At 38.0% G+C, this 20,490-nt stretch overlaps 1 protein-coding gene across 2 annotated transcripts in view; it reads left to right on the forward strand.

Annotated features, from left to right (window-relative positions):
- The window catches only part of LOC134675440 (uncharacterized), a 184,386-nt gene that overhangs the window by 114,546 nt on the left and 49,350 nt on the right, over positions 1 to 20,490 (forward strand). For both annotated transcript variants that reach the window (XR_010099741.1, XM_063533708.1), the window contains exon 3: positions 6,937 to 7,053. Coding sequence is in view for 1 of the 2 variants with exons in the window: in XM_063533708.1 (XP_063389778.1) it covers positions 6,937 to 7,053 (117 nt within the window). In the remaining variant the exon portion in view is untranslated. The remainder of the gene's footprint in view (positions 1 to 6,936; positions 7,054 to 20,490) is intronic.

Raw genomic sequence — 20,490 nt, forward strand, 5'->3', positions numbered from 1 at the left:
AAAAGCACTAGGTCTTAAGTTTTTTTTTTCTGAGTTACATTGCATACTCGACAATAGTCAAAACGAAGCTAACGTTGGCGCGGGAAGCCATCTTGTTTTGACAGCCCGCTCCGATGACAGCCGCGCTCGGCTCGTTCAGAAACTCGGCTGACAGTACTTTATATATATCGGCGGCCGATCGTAAGATCAGGCATATCGTGAAATTCCTAGGCATATCGTATCGTGAAACATGAAAATCTTTGACCCGTTCCCTGAGTCTACGGAGTCGCTACGCGGGGCTCCTATTTCTGGGCAGTTTGCCCTTCGGGCATCTAAAGCAACCTAACGAACCTATCCTACCTATATATTGGTTTAATGTCACTATCGTCAAAACATTACACACGAACATTACGATCTGCCTGATCTTACGATCGGCCGCCGACATATATATACCGACTGCCCACGAGCAAAGAGAATTTGAAATAGAGAGTTACTGTCATGGTGAATTATGTAGCTACAGTACATTTACTGCCATCTTTCGACAGAAGATTAAAAGTTTCAGAACGCCATTTGACTTTGATCCTTATTCTTTCACTGATATGTGTTAACTTGTTAAATATTAATATTAACGCCATCTACTCAAGAGTAGGCTGAAGGTTATATCATCATCGCTCGAAAAGATTGCACCATACATTTGGCCCGTAGTTGAGTATATGGCGTTAATATTAATATTTAATAAGTAACACTTTTAACTCTCGCGTTTTGTATACATATTTAATTACACAAACGGGTCTACCGCGATATAATTTCATTGTTTTCCCCTTTAATTCCGACGTTTCAGCTGAGTTGCACCAGCTGTGGTCACGGAAAGACTAACGTCCCAACAAATGTCAACTGAGATATTAATAACACACCACTAAACTATCCGAAATAAGTTTATAAAAATGTGTGTGAAATTATATTGCGGTAGATGCGTTTGTGTAATTAAATATATTTAATAAGTAACACATAATCAGTGAAAGAATAAGGATCAAAGTCAAATGGCGTTCTAACAGTTTTATTTTCTGTCGAAAGATAGCAGAAAATTTACAGTGGCTACATAATTTACTTTGGCAATCCGCCTCTAAGCACTCTATTCTCTTTGCCACGAGTGACGGGCCCAGCTGCGACCAGCTCAAGGCCATGCGGAATTGGGGAGGCCAATACATTAATTATACCGACGATGGACTGCTGCCCAAGAGTAAGCCATCTACTCAAGAGTAGGCTGAAGGTTATAGCGCCATCGCTCGAAAAGATTGCACCATACCTTTGGCCCATAGTCGAGTAGGTGGCGTTAATATGAATATTTAATAAATTAACACATATCAGTGAAAGAATAAGGATCAAAGTCAAATGGCGTTCTAACAGTTTTTTTTTGTCGAAAGATAGCAGAACGGTGGCTACATAATTTACTTTGACAATCCGCCTCTAAACACTCTATTCTCTTTGCCACGAGTGCGCCCAGCTGCGACCAGCTCAAGGCAATGGGGAATTGGGGAGGCCAATTCATTAATTATACCGACGATGGACTGCTGCCCAAGAGTGACCACAGCTGCGACCAGCACGGCTACCGTCAGTTTGGCATTGACATAAACGCTATCATGAACGTATTTCTTATTTGCTCACTCATATTTTATGAATTATCCTGTATTTTCTCTATTTAAGTGAAATATGAAATTTCTTTATGAGAAAATAAATTCTTTAACCACAATTTACTTTCGATAGGTAATTTACCGTTCACTCGTACTAATTAAATAATAATTCTTGCTCTTTTTTTTAGTATACTTAGAAAGGGACAGTATCGTTTGGAGTGGAGTGAAGTTAGGCACATAAGACCGTAAAGAAACGTAAAACGTGACATACGGCACGTTTATTCACTGAAAGTAAGTGAAAAATACTCTGCCAACTGATGGTAGAGGATCAGCTCATTTTTAAAGTTAGCGTGCTTGGAGCCCACTCAAAAGTTATGTAAAGTTAGGCCAAGAAAAGTCTGCAGCGATTTTGATAGCCCGCGCAGAGCAAGTGTTATTCATAAGTCATAATTTCATAGATGTTTGACGTTTAAAATAACACTTGCACTGCGTGGGCTATCAAAATCGCTACAGACTTTTCTTGGTGTAACTCTATCGATATTTGCCACCTAACGGCTTTTTAATCAATCATAATCCAATAACCAACATATTGTTGTGGATGTTGATTGCTCAACAAATTGCCTTAACAGTTTATAAAGTTTATGAAGCCACGAGGCTGAGTGTTTACTCAATAAATTACTTCCCACGTCTAAAACGAGTAATATAAAACAATTGTAAAAACTAAAAGCAGACACATGTAACTTCGTATAAGATGAATAAAGTCTAAGGAAAAAACGTGCCTTGGAAATCAAGAAAAAGTCACTCTCGGATAGATGACGCACACACCTTTAGCCTATCCTCGGCTAGAAGGCGTGACGACACCGTTTCATATTTAACAATTTTAACACATAGATATCAGTGAATGAACATGGATCAAAATGATATAAAAATAATAAAATCATTTATCCGTATACATAAATTGTTTTGATAATTTTATAAGTTTTCATTTTGAGTTTTAGTCGTGTGTCGATAGATGGCAGTAAATGTACTGTGACTACAAAATTTACAATGACAGGACTCCTAAAGAAAACTTGTAACAAAATTCACCGTGATTTTTCAGGTAGTGCACTATCACATAGTTTTAAATTATTTGAATTCTTATAAAAGTTACAACAAAAGAATATATTATTTCAAGCATTTAACCTTTGGTTACCATTGCATTGAGGAGAAATTTTAATTTAATTATACGGTTCAACGCATCCCACGCTAGAAATAATTGTTTTACCATTCCCACGGTTTCCACTGTAACATATTTAATTACACAAACGGGTCTACCGCGATATAATTTCATTGTTTTTACCTTTAATTCTGACGTTTCAGCTGAGTTGCACCAGCTGTGTTCACGGAAAGACTGACGTCCCAACAAAATGTCAACGGAGATATTAATAAAACACCACTAAACTACCCGAAATTAGTTTATCAACATGTTCGGGGTAGACAAAGAAATTGCAGCTACCCGTTAATGTTTAATGAAACAATGAAATTATATCGCGGTAGACCCGTTTGTCTAATTAAATATTTTCCACTGTAACAGTTTCTGAGCTTTAAATAAATGATCAAAGTAATCACATGACTGAATACTAACATCCCAACAGGCGTAGGCGGAAACGGACACGTAGAGCGAAGTTACATTGTGGTCGTAAAGTGACAATTGTGGTCGCAAAGTTGCATATTGCCGGCCTGTTGGACGTCCAACTTTCATGCGCGTCGTAAAAGGGGCCGGCAAAGTTCGTGAATGGTAAATGTGGAAAAACCTCCAAAACATATTTGACAAATATTTGCTGTAGGTATGTTATCTTGTCTTGACAATTAGGTATATCAGTGTCAAATTCGTATTTTTACCGCCAAACAGGCCTATTCGGATTTCGAGATAATCACAAGATCTAGAGACGATATAGAGCTCAACTAGATCTACATTAGATATCGACTAGATGTGACTTGGATATCTAAGTCATAACTTGTCGAAATCGTTCAAGAGGACCTCCAGAATCGCGGAAACGTCAAATTTGACATATCTATCTTACAAATATCTTTAAATTATCCATATCGTAACTTGTTGAAGTCTAGTAGATATCTAATTCATTTTCCGAATCGAGCCGATAGAGTTAAACCAAAAAAAGTCTGCAGCCATTTTGAGAGACCACGCAGTGCAAGTGTTATTTATACGTCATAATTTCATAGAAGTTTGACGTTTAAAATAACGCTTGCACTGCGTGGGCTATCAAAATCGCTGCACACTTTTCTTGGTCTAACTCTAGTACACTATTAGCAACTAAAATAGTTGTGTATACGCATCTGTCCCTACCATACACAGATAATAGGTGTTCCCATAATAATTCCCATTTCTCCCCGCGACATGTATGGAGGCGGTCACGTGGACACCAAAATTGTTTATAATTAAATTAAACTTTTATCAAACAGTCAAAAAAGAATGAAAAATTTAAAAATAAGTAAACACCGATATTTGATAAAGACCTTTTTAGAACCAAACAAAAGCTACATGAAAATCCACAAAATCAAACTCGATTTGCGTCAACCACAAACATTGTATCAATTTTTACGCCCACGTTAAACGCCGTATAATCACCAAATTGGTCGGAACGGACCGTAAACAACCCTTTTATGTTTCCACTTCAACCCAATATCAATTTGACTAATCTTCTATTATGTGGGCTGCAAAGAAATCCGACAAAGAAGCCTCATACAAATATACACAAAGGCTAAATAAATGCTGGATACATTTTAGGGCTGATTTAGATGGCGTGCGAACCCGCATACGATTTTAGTTAGACCAAGAAAAGTCTGCAGCTATTTTGATATCCCGCTCAGTGCAAGTGTTATTTAAACGTCAAAAGTCTACGAAATTATGACATATAAATAACACTTGCACTGCGCGGGATATCAAAACCGCTGCAGACTTTTCTTGGTCTAACTTTACATTGCGGACTGTTGGTTACGTCCAATTCAACCGACCGATCAAAAACCGCAATGTAATGAAACTCGCATGCGAGTGCTCGCATCGTCTAAATGAGCCCTACTAGTATACGATTTTGTCGCAGAAGAAAAGGAAATCTTTCCATCATAATATAAATTATAATCAAATGAAAATTAGGATAGAGAAAAGGACAGACAAAATACGCTACAGCTAAGGACTTCATTTACCCCACTAAGAGCCACTTGCACCGGCCCACTAACCCCGGGTTAACCGGATGGTTACCAGTACAATTTAACACTGGGTTAACTGTTTAACCGCTTAACCCCGGGTTAGTCGAATGGTGCAAGTGGGCCTAAAATTATCTCATGTGATCCATCGCATTGATGACGCGAGATGAACTTACTTACTGCTGTGGCCCAACGACCTGAAGTGTATCCTGGTCTCCGACACCAAAGACCGCCATGCTACTCTGTCCAAAGCCGTTTTTGTCTTTCTGCACTTCGTCTCTCTAGCGGTACCTACCTAGGGCGTCCAGACGGCCATCGGCCACCTGGTACTCGACTTCGGCTTTCGGTTGGACGCAAGATAAAGGTATTTGAAAATCCTATCAATAAAAATCGTCGTTAAAAATATACGCAATATGCAATCTAAACAGCAAACATCGAATGTATTGGCTGGAAACATGTGTAACGCGCTTTCAAAGGCATCACCTCACAAAGCTGTGCAATCAGAATGCCAACGACGAGGCAACGAGGCGACGAGGCACGTGAAGTATTTTGCACTGGCGGCGCGTCAGCTATGCCGATGCATACATGCATACCACACATGTGTGCAACTTTGAACCGTAATATTATAAAGCTTTTGAGGAAATGCGTTTATAGAGCAAGCTCAAAGGGTAAGAAGGCGCTGGACTAAAGAGGACATATTTTGCATAATAAACGGCCTCCTAGCCTAGTCGGTGGTGACCCTGCCTACGAAGCAGGAGGTCCCGGGTTCGAATCCTGGTAAGGGCATTTATTTGTGTGTTCATCACAAATATTTGTTCCTGAGTTATGGATGTTTTCTATGTATATAAATATTATATATGTGTATATTATATATATCGTCGTCTAGTACCCACAACACAAGCCTTATTGAGCTTACTGTGGGACTAGGTTGATCTGTATAAAATTGTCCTTTAATAAAAAAAAAATCTTTGCAATGCTGCTGATTTTTGCGTTATGACGTCGTGTATCTTAGGAAGGTCGCACACATAAGAGGGTAATTGAAAGCTCACTCTTGAGGCGTGGGTGATGTTTGGGAACCGATATCCAATAAAAGTTAGCTAAAAGTTGTATTTATGCAACTGACAGTACAATTTTATAGAGCCTACTACGCAGATATCATCAATTGTCAATAACATCATGTGACAGATACCCACATAAGATGCTACAATAAATGTACAGATAAATAAATAAATAATAATAAAATAATTCGTGTCGCTTAGCTTGCTTATTCTAAACTAAATTTTTTATTTACGATGAACAATACGAAAATACGACGTTTTTTTAAACCGCCTATTTTTTATCTCTTATTTAACTTCAACAACCTGTAGCTCCTAAAGTATTGATCGCAGAGTAAAAATAAACATAGCCAAATTTGCAGTAAATTTTGTCCGAAGTAATTATAATGCTATTCGTACAGATATTCGAGATATGAGCAAATATATGAAAAAAGGTACCTTCAACCCCCCACTACACCCCAGCACACCCCCTACCCTCGAGGACTTTTAGTATGTTTATTTGGACACCACAAGGTATGCCTGTACCAATTTTCAAAACTACACGAATTATTTCCGCAGCTTGCCCAAATTCGGCTTAATTTGCTTAGGCTACATGAAAATCCGTTGAAAAAGAGTTCTAAAATGAAGAGGGGATGCAGTAGCGCCATCTATGTATCATCATCATCTTGATAATTGACAGTTGATGGTATACGTAATAACTTCACTGACCTAACACCTAACAATAAAAATAAATGACAATAAATGTCAGCGAACGGTCTCATAGCAAAGAGTCTCGACCAACACCTAGAGAGACTCTCGCTGGGTGGTTGGATCAAGGGTCTGATGCAGAAGGCGGGAATTTTGGACACGGCGCGTATATTAGTACGTCGGTCAGGGCCGCAGAGTGAGGCTGCGGCCCTGACCACGCACCGGCAGCTTGGGCTAGGCCCCGCTGCCGGCGGCACCCTAGGTTAGGTTTTTTATAATGTATTATTTATTATTTTGTAAGTGTTTTTATATTTTACTTTTATATTCATTTTATGAATAACCATTAAAAAAATAAAAAATAAATTACAATTTTTTTCCCGCAGATTTTCGAAGCGGCAAGCGCGGGCGCCGGAAATCATGAACGAAGTGAATTCGTACCGTGATCCGCTAATGTACAACGAGTGGCCCGCGTACACCGCCCTCCCGAGGGCAGCGCCGAGGTAAGTCTCGTAACTCGTTTGAAAAGATGTGTCCCGCCGAGTTTGCTGCCGGTCCCGTATTGGGATACCCTCCTCCAATTGAGGGGGGATTTCAATTTTCTCGAGGCAGAAGTGTAGGGTTGGAGCCGGTGTCGCTTTATTTGATGTTCATAAGTGCATTGTAATATGCCTACTTGAATAATAAACTATCATTATCATTAAAGTTTTTGTTGTTAAAACACTTCGGTACATCTACCTCTGGGGCCTACCAGTAACCATTTCTTTCGTTCGTTCATCTCATTGCATTTTAACGCTCGAATAAACAAGAATGATAAATGGCAGATAACAAAAATACAATTTTCGGTTTTCGCAGCAGGCCTGAGGTCGGCGCGAGGTCGGTGCGAATGAACCGCTAGCTCGATTTTCGGGATCCATTTGCGAAAAGATCGAATAATTTCGTGGATTAATACACAGCGGCTAAGCGGCACTTTTACGAAATCCGGACCCACTTTTGCACAAGATTCCGTAGTCATTTCGTAGTACCATAATCACTTAAATTGGTAAAGCAATGTTATATATGCTCTTATTCTCCTTGGCAATTATTGCTCCCATCTGATGGGATATTCTAAAGGTAGGTAGAAGAAAATTTTTGCCCTCCACTTTTCGATGTTAGATGTGGTGACGTCAGAAATATTGCAGCACTCAAGGTCCTTCTTAATTAAGTCCATCCACGTCCCATTTGGCCTTTCCCTCTGGCTACAGGAATTTAAATAAGAATAGAATAGAATAAAATTTATTCAAGACGTTTTGACAGCGGCAATTCAACATGTCACAAAAAAAACTTAAAAACGTCACTGAAATTCAGCTTCGTGTGAAGGTACCTTTTAAATACCTACTGCCGTATTCGAACTTCAAGATATTCACAAGAGACGACACATACTAGATCCATTCTAAATACGTTATAATTTAGATATCAACTAGTTCTCTTTTGCAGCGCAATTCGGGCAGCCAATGTCACTTTTACGTTACATAGAGTAAGATATCTATTAGATATGAATTGGATCTCTAAGTCATATCCTGTGGAAATCGTTCAAGAGTATCTCCAGAATCGCGCATATGTTAAATTTGACAGGTTAGATCTTAAATATATCGTTATCGTATCTTGGTGATGTCTAAAAGATATCTAATAGATGTCTAAATCCGAATCGGGCCCCTAGACCCTTCCAAAACGCGTCATAGTTATAAAAATAAAATCAAACAAACGTGTTTGTTTTGAATATATAGATAGGTATATTTCAATGTAATTATGTTCTGGAAGTCTCTTATAAACTAAAATAAATGTCATATACTAAGAAAAAGTGACCAAGGCCTCCAGTGCCCCAGGTTTGAACCAGCGTCCTCTGCTATCGCGGCAGGTGCCTGTGCCATTCGGCCACCTGGCCACAGCGGCGTAGGTCGAATTTTTCCAAGTATATGCACTTCTTACTGAAGATTTATGGCGCCCCCTGGCCATCCCTAAGGTAGAACAGTATTGGACCTTCTCATTGGAAGTCTCTTTTAAATGTCCATACCACCAAAGCTTTTATGATAATTAACACCAAATATTTCTTAGAAGTAGAGTAATTAAGTAGGTAGTTAGGTTTCTCCTAGCAACTAGTCCATCATACAAAGTTTTCCAAAAGCACTAACATGAATAAAGCATTTTGTATGAAAACCACAAAAGTAATTTAAAGTTTAAAGCACATGAAATGAACACGGCTGCAGTATATTTCGCATGAGTGCGTTTATATTCAATATTCATAAATGTCACCCACCTATTGAATAAGTTTGTTGGTAACTTTATTTTTACTGAATGCTTTACTGGAGATACAAACGATATATTATTGACACCAACTGACAACGAAATTATAGTTCGTTTTTTTTAGCATTAGAAATAAGGTAAACAATCTTAATGTGTCTTTTAATTGAAAAACACATTTTAAAAATAAATTACGGCAAATATGTCACAATTATGAATCTAATACGATCATTTATATTCTTCTGCTTTCATAAGTAATAGTTTTTGATTTTTAAAAAGCGTTTTTCAATTAAAAGACATGTCAAGATCGCTTACCTTCTTGCAAGTTCTTTCTAATGCTAAAAAAAAGAACTGCAGGATTGCAATTTAACTAAGACAAATCAAATAACTACGAATAAGATAAATCCAATGACATCTTGCTTGCTGGTTCGGCTGTATGGTGTACATAATAAATAGAGAATATCTGGGAGACCGAGTTTTACTCGGAAATCATACAAAAACTCAAAAATGCGCATTTTTCATCGAAATCGTTAAAGATTTTGATCAAATTTGCTAACACATATACATATACAAGAACTGCTCGTTTAAATGTATAAGATGTATACAAACACACATATAGTTACACTCGAGAAACATCCACCCGCCTTTGTCGATCGGGAAAAATGGTGCGCGATTTTCGATTTATCTACTTCATGTCACGTAAAATTTTTAGAGCAAATGGCAACCTATTTGGGCACACGGATATGGCGGAGATAAGGATGCTTTTAGGGTGAGGTTCTTTGGAATAAAAGCATTATCTTAGCCAATGAACCTATGATGCTATGACGTCTACCTACTACGAACTCTAATAAGAACAAGAATTACGTTATGTCAAAGTAACTTCAATGGGGTTCAAGGGTAATTCACAAATTGACATCTTTTCTATGATGTCAATCTTATCGCTTTTTTTTCATGTTATTTATTTAGAAGCCTTTATCAATGAGACTATGTAGTCTAAGGCGATCAACAGGTCCTGTTTTTTTATGGAATCCAAATGTTCAATACATGGGTAAAATTAAATTGACGTATTCATTGAATAAGCTGATAGAAGACTCAATAGAGAAAGCAAGATGCCAATTAATGATAGAAAACGCCAGTCGAGACTTAAATATTGTATAAAAATAGCCACGTAACTTTTCTTAGCATCTGTCATCCTTACATTTTTTTCGTTTAGCGTTATTTGATGTACGATTGTCATCTTGGCTAGGCCCTTGGCCGGGCTAGCACATGATTGCCTGATTGGCGTGACAGTATCTCGCCGTGAGATACTGTCGCGCCAATCATGTGCTTGGCCTACTGGGGTCTACAGGGACGGGAGGAACTGACGTTAAAAAATAAACTTTTACAACTACGGTTAATGATATACAACCCCGCTGCCAGGCATACGAGCGAACGCTAACGGATGATTAGATTGATTAGTGTTATTATCTATATGGCGGTATTGCTTCAATAGGTAACTGTATTGTCAAATACATTCATGTTACAGACTAAACAACAAATATGGAGAAATAAAACCAAGAATAACCCCACAATTCTAAAAAGGTACACGAAACAGAACTCCCAATTTCGAGGCAAAAGCTTTACATCATTGTTATCTTTTACCGGCCCAAAACACAAAATACACAGCTCCAAACGATAAAACTTCTGTATTGCAGTAAATTCAATTATTTTGTTTGTCAACAAGAGTCCCGGTTCAGCGCAGTTTCAATGTAATTGTTATCACAATACAGCGTTGTAGCCGTTGTAGGTAGTGTTCACAATAAGGTTTTTTATAAGGGGAAAGCTCTGAGTTGCACTAAGAGGGTAAATTTCTCGTAATTTCTTTCTCTTCTATAAAACAACTGTAAGCTGACTAACTTTTTTCATTAGTTCTTTATGACCTTTAGGGCAGGGCCCATTTCTCGAAGTCCAGTATAATATTATTAGTGTGTTGCCATGGTAACCCATACAACTTGATAGTTCGTGGACTAATAATAGTAATCATATTTGTCTAATACCGGTCGATAATTGGGCCACAGGTCATAAAGAACGAATGAAAAAAGTTAGTTATATTACAGTTGTTTTATAGTGGTCGAAATTAGCGGAATATTTTTCTAGTAAATAGAAATAAACAAAACCTTAATCAAAAGTATTTAATAATTGTTGGTTTTGATTATGTACAGTCACCTGCAATAATATGTTACTAAACGAAGGCCATAAAAATATCTGACACGATCTTATTTGTGGAGACATAAGAGCGTGTCACATATTTTTGCGGCCTTCGGGGAGTAACATATTATTGCAGGTGACTGTACATATACAGATATGTTGATTTTAATGTTATAGTTTCAGCATGACATTTATGTACAAGGACTAAAAAAAGCGATATTCCATAAAAATCCGTCGCGATTAGAAACAGTAAATAATATTTTCTCAAAAATGGACGGCAAAGTCGACTTTGCCATCTAAAAAATAGGTCGCGAAGCGCGCAGTTTATGGTCAGTCAAAAATTAAAAAGTTAAAAACATTGCAGTCTCGATTTTAGGACTGCAATGTTGCATACAAATTCCATTATTTGTCGAGTTCCAAACTTTTTAAAAGTTGAAATGGCCATATCACATGAAGGCACAGGCCCATTAAACAGCCAAACAGATGATTAGTACCGCGACTATTTAGCTGTCTCAAATAGGTTGGCGTATTTTCGGCAGAAAAATACACTTCTATTTTTTTATAAAAAAAAATAAAAACGCGGCAAGGGCTTTGTTCTGTGAAAATATATACGTAAGAATGTTGCTTTTGTAAAATATTTCTATGATATTTATATTTCTTGCACCATTTTTGAGAAAAGCACTATATATGACTCGGCTGGAAGGCTACTGGCTGGCTTCGGATTCAATTAAACGGACTCCCAAGGTCGTCCGTTTAAAACGAATCCTCAGCCTGCAAGTAGCTACTTCCGAGCCTCGACAATAATGTAGGTACTATTACCATATTTGTCAAATCGTTCACTGGCTTACATTTTGAAAAGGCATGAACCATATTTAAAAAAAACATTAAATTGTATAGGTACCTATGTAGGTATTTATATTTGATCCCAATTCAATACGCTTACAAGCTAGCGAGGCATTTACAATATAGACGAATAAATTCTCCTTAGTTCTTAACTCAAACTAGTACCTCATCCAACTTGACTCGAATGCAGAATAAAGCCTGTCTTTACAAAGTCGGATCTGCAGCTACACGACACATAATGACGTCATTGTGCCGGTCGCAGATTGCACCGCGAATGCAGCGGGCTTAATGCGATTGTGCAGGAGTGCCCTTTGAACTGCGTTTTGGTATTTAGTGTATGTACGTAAAGCAGTGCTTCAAAAGCTACTTTAAGCTTTAGTGAAACTGTTTTAACTCTGTCTATAAAATTTATTTCATAGGAAAAAGACAGTATTTAGAAAGACAAATAAATAACTTATAAACTAAATACATCTATAAATAATACTAAATTAAAACTAACAACCCTAAATACATCTAAAATAAAACAAAGAATATAAAAACTACTCAAAGAGACCTCCCCGCGCTACCCCCGGCGCAAAGATGCCCATCACACTCGCTGCGTTACCGCGTTGAATTGCGAGTCTCTCTATTATATTCATGGCTACAGTACTGGTTGGTTTTAATTAAATTATGACATAATTATATATTACAAGCTTTACAAGCCTTTTTGAGCTTACCGTGGGACTAGGTCGATCTGTGTAAAATTGTCCTATAAAAGTTTGCATTTATTATTAAACATACAATAATAACATTTGGAACAATAGAAATTAATAAAAAAAATACTATAAATTAACTTAGAATTAAAAATTAATAATAAATTAGTACCTACCTAGAATATTTACAGTATAAAAACTTAACCCAATCATAACAGATATGCCCCGTCTAACAGTTCGGACTGCGGCAAGGACCCCATTACACTGGCGGCGTTACCTCTCTGTACCGCTAGGGCGATTCGCTGAGAGAGGTACGCGCCAGCCCTACGGTCCCCTGTGGAATCGACCAGCCGCGCCGACAAAGCCTTCATGAATGCCTTCATGTCAGATGACCAAGGTCCCAGAGTCTCAACTGCGAGCGCCGCAAACTCATAATCGTTAACTAACGTCGAGTATTTGCGACGCTTGAGAATCTGGGCCTGGTCTGCCGCAGCACCAGCCTGGATGCGGGTCGCCCCGATGTGGGACTGTGCAAGGGTGTCAACGCACGTCGCGTCCCACACCAGGGCTCTTCCTAATTTCCATGGCACTAACGTGGCTCCGTCGGGACGCTTGCCGTCGTCTCTAGCCATGCCCACTGGTTCTAAAACTGCAGGCACAGAGACGGTGGCAAGCGCACGACGGACCAAATCGTTGATAGTGCCGTGGCGATATATGCGGCCGGCGCTTTTTGCGCAAGATAGGCCATGTCGGCCCAGCTGGTCCACGCACTTGCCACAGGCACATGTATGGGGAACACATATTCTGGACCCAAGCCTCAAGCCTATTGCTATTCTTAGGCTGCTTGGGTCCAGAACCGTGCCTATTGCCTTTGAAGGGAGGGCCTGCAACCAGTGGCCCGACTCGGGGGCCGAAACTGCCAGAATTCGCGCGTGATCATAGTCGTCCGGGCTGTTTTCTATGAGTGTGGCATGGACTACCTCTAGGCGAGGGGAGTCCCAAGCCCGTTGAACGTGCCTGGCGTCTGGGATGTCCGCACTCGGGCATGACTGACACCATGCTTCTCTGGCCTCCCTGAGGCTCGCTACCTCATCATCGAGTATCTGTGGAAGGTTTAGAATGACACCGATGAGAGACAGCGAGCCGTACACGGAAGACAGAAAAGCAGGTAAAGCCGAGCTGGCCGAAGTGCGAACTCCGAGCCCCCCAAACCTAATTGGGAGAACCGCCTGGGTCCATGACCTAGTATCAAACTGTATATTTATTCAAAATTTTGGATAGCGTTGCCTGAAGGGAAGTGTCAATGGATGAAAGAATAGAGGGAAACTTCCAAATTGGGCAGCTGCGAAGCAGATACATAAATTTTGGGGTGAATAGACAGAAACGGATGATGAAGAGAGCTATATGCGGATTTATTTTGAAAAGTAACTCTGATGTACTGTTAAATAGATCTAGTTTGCAGTTAACAACAGGTGCGATAGCTTCGCCAAAGATTGGTGAGCCCAAAAGAGTGAGAGATGATTTTGACTGAACTGAAATATTTGGTAAAACTTCGTTAAAATTTGTCAAAAAGTCATTTTTTATGTCCGAAGGGAGGTGTTCAGGGAAAAAAATTTCACATTTGGTATAATTTAGTGAGAGTCCGATTTCTGAGAACTTTTCTTCGATACATATTAAATCTTCTAAGACAGTTACAGCGTCACCTCCAAGGGATCCGTCGTCTAAATACCATATGTTGAATTTGGACTTTAAACCTGATATGATGGGGTGGATGACTAGACTAAAGATGGCTGGCCCAAGCGGGTCCCCTTGTTGGCAGCCCATGCTCGATGAAATGATGTTATCTCCAAATAGCAATTTTGACGGTGCTCCGTAACATTGCCAAATATATTTGTAGAGGTCTGGTAGTTCTTTTTTCACCGCTGCTAGCAGAGCACCGCGATCGACCGAATTAAAAGCGTTTTTTACATCTATTTTTACAAAAATTAATAACTATAATATTTATTTATTTATTTATATATACTTATACTCGTAAAGCTTAAAGGTCCGACACACCGCTGCTTAAAAAACGGTGACGGTGCGGAATAGCAGTGACGTATGCCGTAAACTTTACGAATTCACTAGGAGGACATAGACATACGATAAAATCGTGACATTTACGATACGTTACTGCGATTCCATAACGTCACCGTTTTTAGGGTTCCGTACCCAAAGGGTAAAACGGGACCCTATTACTAAGACTCTGCTGTCCGTCCGTCTGCCACCAGGCTGTATCTCACAAACCGTGATAGTTGAAATTTTGCCGATGACGACGATGTATTTCTGTTGCCGCTATAACAACAAATATTAAAAACAGAATAAAATAAAGTGGGGCTCCCATACAACAAACGTGATTTTTGACCGAAGTTAAGCAACGTCGGGCGGGGTCAGTACTTGGATGGGTGACCGTTTTTTTTTTTGCATTATGGTACGGAACCCTTCGTGCGCGAGTCCGACTCGCACTTGCCCGGTTTTGCAGCGGTGTGGTCGAACCCTAATTCCACTTTATTTCTGGATGTCTTTTTGACTAATCTATAACAGGGTTATTCATAAACGTTTACTAAAGTTGACAAGCCGATAATAATCGTTTGTCCCTTTCCGACGTATTGGTATGATGGAAAGGGACAAACGATTATTATCGGCTTGTCAACTTTAGTAAACGTTTATGAATAAGGGGGTAAAAGTGCACCACTGCTGGGCAGGGGCCTCCCGTCTTTCCACTGCAATATAATGTCAAAAATTCACAAAAATATATAAATAACATAAATAAGTTCGCGCTTAATATATTTAATATATAAGTTTTTGACGTGATAACGTCTTATAAATCGATGAACACCGGTAGCATGCACGAAAAAGTATCACGTTATGGACAGATCTCCATGGTAACATTACGTTTTTTTTTCTATGTTGTAACAACAAAATTTTAATTCTTCATTTTTTCAATACTGTTTAGTATGGGACCCATCTTCGTTTGATACCCTTATCGCCATCTAGTGAGCGCAGGCGTATTCACCCAGCGCCCTATCGAACTAAGCTTGGTCCGGTTGCTATATTAAAAATTAATTTAGGCTTCTTCCTACATTTTTGGTTTTCTTTTAATCGAAAGGGGTTTGTAAATTAAAATTGTCTTCAAATATTGTTTTTTCTTTCTATTTAATATTAGTCCAAGTAAATTAAAAAAGAAAGGTAATGTTTTTTTCCCAAAGTCACCTCGAACTCATAGGATCGCACGAATCCAGTTCGGGCTGTGGCAACTCTGCCATTTGGTCTGTCATTATTCCTGTCAAAATGAAGATCGTGGACCGTTTTCTTTTGCGGTGTTTCGCCGTATGAAAGCCGTTTAATGGCTATAATACATCCCATCGGGAGACATCTCCTTTTTAAGTGAGTATTTTGGTGATTTTTGCGACGGGTTTTGTGCATAAGATTCCATATAATAGCGTGGTGAATTTTATTTCACAGTCCCGGATTTTTATCCTATATGGAAGTCGTGTGAGACGATGGGGTGTTGGTGGAGGCCTCATCGAGTCGACATGCTGGTCAATCCCGGCCACGTATGCCGCTTCTCCTCGATGGGTAAGTTAATTACTTGTTTTTGAATTCGTAATCCTTACGCCCATGCGGGGGTCCGCTCTTTAAATCATGAACCGATTTTTCTCCTTTATTTAGGTTCCAGCTTGTCAAAAGTCTGTGAACCCTGTCTTACTACCTGTAACTCGTTACAGGGCCTACCACTTAGTCTACAGTTTGGCTGTAAGGCAGCTCCAGCCAGCTTGGTGTACCGGCGGTCGGGGCCTGTTCGCTATTACTACAACTACCATGGATGCAGAGGCACTGCGACATGAGTCTCCATTAGTGTGTCGGCAGTGGTACCTTCCTTCTAATGTCACTACTTAAAAGGTCAGAGACAACCAATTTATTATTTTCTCCAAGGCGCCCAACTTACTTTAAATAATTTTCCTTATTTTTTTTATACCACGTACCCAGAGTGCCCAACCATAAGAAATGTAGCCGCCAAACCCACATTTGCTCTCATATTTTTAGTTAAGTCTGTAGTAAGCTAGCCGAGGCTATTTAATATATTATAATGTCATAAGTTAACATTTGACACTTCTAAACTTAGATATTTGTCGTTTAGTCAAATAAATGTATTATAAGTAATGTACTAGTTTCCTTTATTCCATTTTAATTAGCCCCCTAAAATAATAATGGTAACAATGTATACAATGAACACTAAGCTTCCATAATAGTTATTTCTCAATGACATTACATATGATTACAAAGCTGTCAAGAGATGTCAGCCTACAGTGAAGCCGTGATTGTCTGCGTGGAACGGAACGCATTTAACTGAGCGTGTGGGTGTAACGACGTCATTGTGCACCTTGGAGATTGCATCGATGCATTTCCGACGCCCGGCGGAACACAGTTGTCCTTAGGGCTACCAACACAATTAGCAGTGTCAAGAGTACTAACTTGTGTGAATACTGTGTTATTATACAGGGTGATTTCTGGGTCGTGATCCAGAACCACTTTTTCTGACTCTGTAAATGATCCACATTATCATATGGTAGTATTTGATTAAAAGATAATTACTTTAATTATTCTTATTTTCAAGTAAAATTAATGTTATACTAAGTAATTATGGTCACCCTATGACTTTTGACATACGGGTCAATTTCACCAAATGAGCATTTTTGTCTAATTTCCATGGAATTTTGAAATACCAACATTACACAAAAAAAAATATGCTGAGAATTTGATAAAAAATATAATAAATATTATTTTTCTTATGGGATAAAAATATTAATAAAACTATAAAAGTTATTTAAATTTAAAATTTTGGTCAGGGCACGGGAATTAGTGTGTCCATGGAAATTAGATTTTACTAGGACGGAAATTAGAACACGGCACGGCAATTGTTTTCTTAACTTATTTTGGTACTTAAAACTATTATGTATGTATATTTTAATCTATAATAATATACTGCAACCATACTGAAGTGGCATCGGACATATTTACCTTCTTTAATTTTAATTAGTTTCGAACGACAAATCTACGAAAGTATGTTACACTAAAAACTACGTATATGACTAATCCTTTCCTTTATTTTAATGGCAACTAATCTCTCTTTCTTAGTAAAATGTACATATTTCAAAACAATACTTTGAGTAGTTTCGTAAACTTGTCCGCTTTTACATACAAAACTATTCATTAAAAAGTGTCATTATGTATCTGCATGTAGATAGGTACAAGGGGTATGATCTGGTATATGGTCTTATAGGAAATGATACTAAGAAATAAATAGGGGCACAGTGAGAAGAAGTTATTGTGTAAGTTAATCTGAAGAAATCGAATATGCTGCCTTCATAAATTAATAACCCAAAAAATTGTTTGAACACATATGAGGTAAGGTGGGGTAAGACTATCACCGGGGTAAGACTATCACTTGTATGGAATCCTCATACTGTTAGTCTTGCCCCGATCAAAATAAACTAAGTTAGTCTTACCCCGCCTTACTTTACACATAGGTATACGGGGTGTACCTGCCCTGCGGGAAAATCTTCAAAGCGTAGGTTGGTTAAGTAATTTCTCAAAAATCTCATAATCTTCCTAAAAAAAACTTGCTTACAAAATACCCCCTGGCACTGACTAAAATAACCGACTTGGTTTCACATTACATCCCAAAACTTTTTTGTAGTAGAGTTTGTACTCTTTTTGCATCTTTTTACATGAATTGAAATGATCCCATCTCTTTTTGTAGGCTGTCCTTCTTTTCGGGTAAACATACCCATACCATACTGATACTACAGTGAAACCTGGTTAAGTGGGACCTGGATAAGTGAGAAACCTCTATAGCTGGGACTCATGGTGCGGTCCCGACACTTTAGCACTGAATTACCTCTGTTACTGAGAAAAAACGAACCTCTATAACTGGGATTCGTTGTTGTGATTTTATAGTCACATTTACCTCTATAAGTGAGACGGAGAGTGTATTTTACCTCTTTTACTGATACTATATTTATAAGATTACATTTTCCTAATTGTTTTTTAGAATTTTATAGGGAATTGACTTCTGTATCTGAGATAACGTCAATCTATGACCTCTTTAACTTGGACTTCATTGAACGATTTCCGTATTCTTACTAACTTTTAGTCTATCCACAAATTCCGCATTTGCCTAATTGTGTCTAAACAACTTCAAACTTTGATTTAGTTAATTTATCTAAGTAGCTAAAACTACCGAAACGAAAGCTGAAATTTTGATAAGTAACACGAAAAAATTAATTTTCATTTATTAAATTTCTAATACGCAATGAAGTCCGTATCAAATTTAATTTAATTTTGATATATCTATCCATTGGAGAATCATTCAAAATAAATTCAAAGAAATATTTAAACAGGCTTAAAACATATTTAGGGACAAGGATTATTTTACCTTATTTAGTTTTAAAGATATTAATTATTAAATACCTTATTAACCACCTCTATAACTGAAATATACTCTATTCTCACCTCTATTAATGGAAACGTCTGTAAATGAGACAGAAATTTATCTGTACCTGGCTAACTGGGAACCTGGGTAAGTGGAAAACCTCTTTAAGTGAGACAAATTTGCTCGTCCCTTGAGATCTCACTTATCCAGGTTTCACTGTAATTCTTAGACTACATGCTCAAATTAAATGTTATTTAGATAGAATGTTATTGAGATTTGATGGTACGGCCGTGCCACTTTGTTTTGCTCGACTTGGCGGCGGCACTTCCGTGCCCCCAGATCCTTTGTCCTTCTTCAGGCCTCAAACTATCTCCATGCCAAATATGTATTATCAAGATGATATTGTTTCAGCGGCTTAAGCGTGACGAGATAACAGACAGACAGACAGAGATACTTTCGCATTTATAATATAGTAAGAATAGGATATATTTATTTTTTCTTGTACCTATTAGAAAAGCTAATTTATAACAACTAATCTATTAAACGAACAATTCTTGTATATATTTCGGGGATATCGGAAACAGCTCTAACGATTTCGATGAAATTTGATCATATATGGGCGTTTTCTGGGATGAAAAAACGATCTAGCTAGGTGTCTCTGGGAAAACGCGCATTTTTGAGTTTTTAGGTAGGTATATGTTTTCCGAGCAAAGCTCGGTCTCCCAGATATTTAAATTTTATACGGCTTACGCTGTCAGCTGTCAAATTTACAAAATAAAACCATTGTAAATTTGATTCATTTTGTTTCATGTAACCTTAGGTACGGGTATTATAATATGTAATAATTCCAAAAATAGTTTTATGTTTGTATAATATTTTAATATTATAATATGATAAATGAATAAGGTAAGGTGGCGCAAGACTAACAGTACGAGGATTCCATACAAGTGATAGTCTTACCCTAGTGTCGTCTTACCCCACCTTACCTTACGTATTAAAATTGCCCGGGTTATTCGGGTCCACCCTGTAAGTATGTACTATAGTACTTATACTAAAAAACCGTTCATAGATTTTTGTGCATTCTCTGAGATTTCCTTAAATGTAAAATAGAAAGATATACGTCATATTATTATTACATATAATATATATTCAATGCCAATATATATATTTTATAATATAAATATTTTAAATGCCAATATATATATTTTATTTTTTAATATATTATTTTGGACGACCGGTCTGGCCTAGTGGGTAGTGACCCTGCCTGCGAAGCCGATGGTCCTGGGTTCGAATCCCAGTAAGGGCATTTATTTGTATGATGATACAGATATATGTTCCTGAGTCATGGGTGTTTTCTATGTATTTAAGTATTTGTATATTATATATATCATTGTCTGAGTACCCACAACACAAGCCTTCTTGAGCTTACTGTGGGACTTAGTCAATCTGTGTAAGAATGTCCCATA

The sequence above is a fragment of the Cydia fagiglandana genome, chromosome 22 (genome assembly GCF_963556715.1).
Source record: "Cydia fagiglandana chromosome 22, ilCydFagi1.1, whole genome shotgun sequence".
NCBI lineage: Eukaryota > Metazoa > Arthropoda > Insecta > Lepidoptera > Tortricidae > Cydia > Cydia fagiglandana.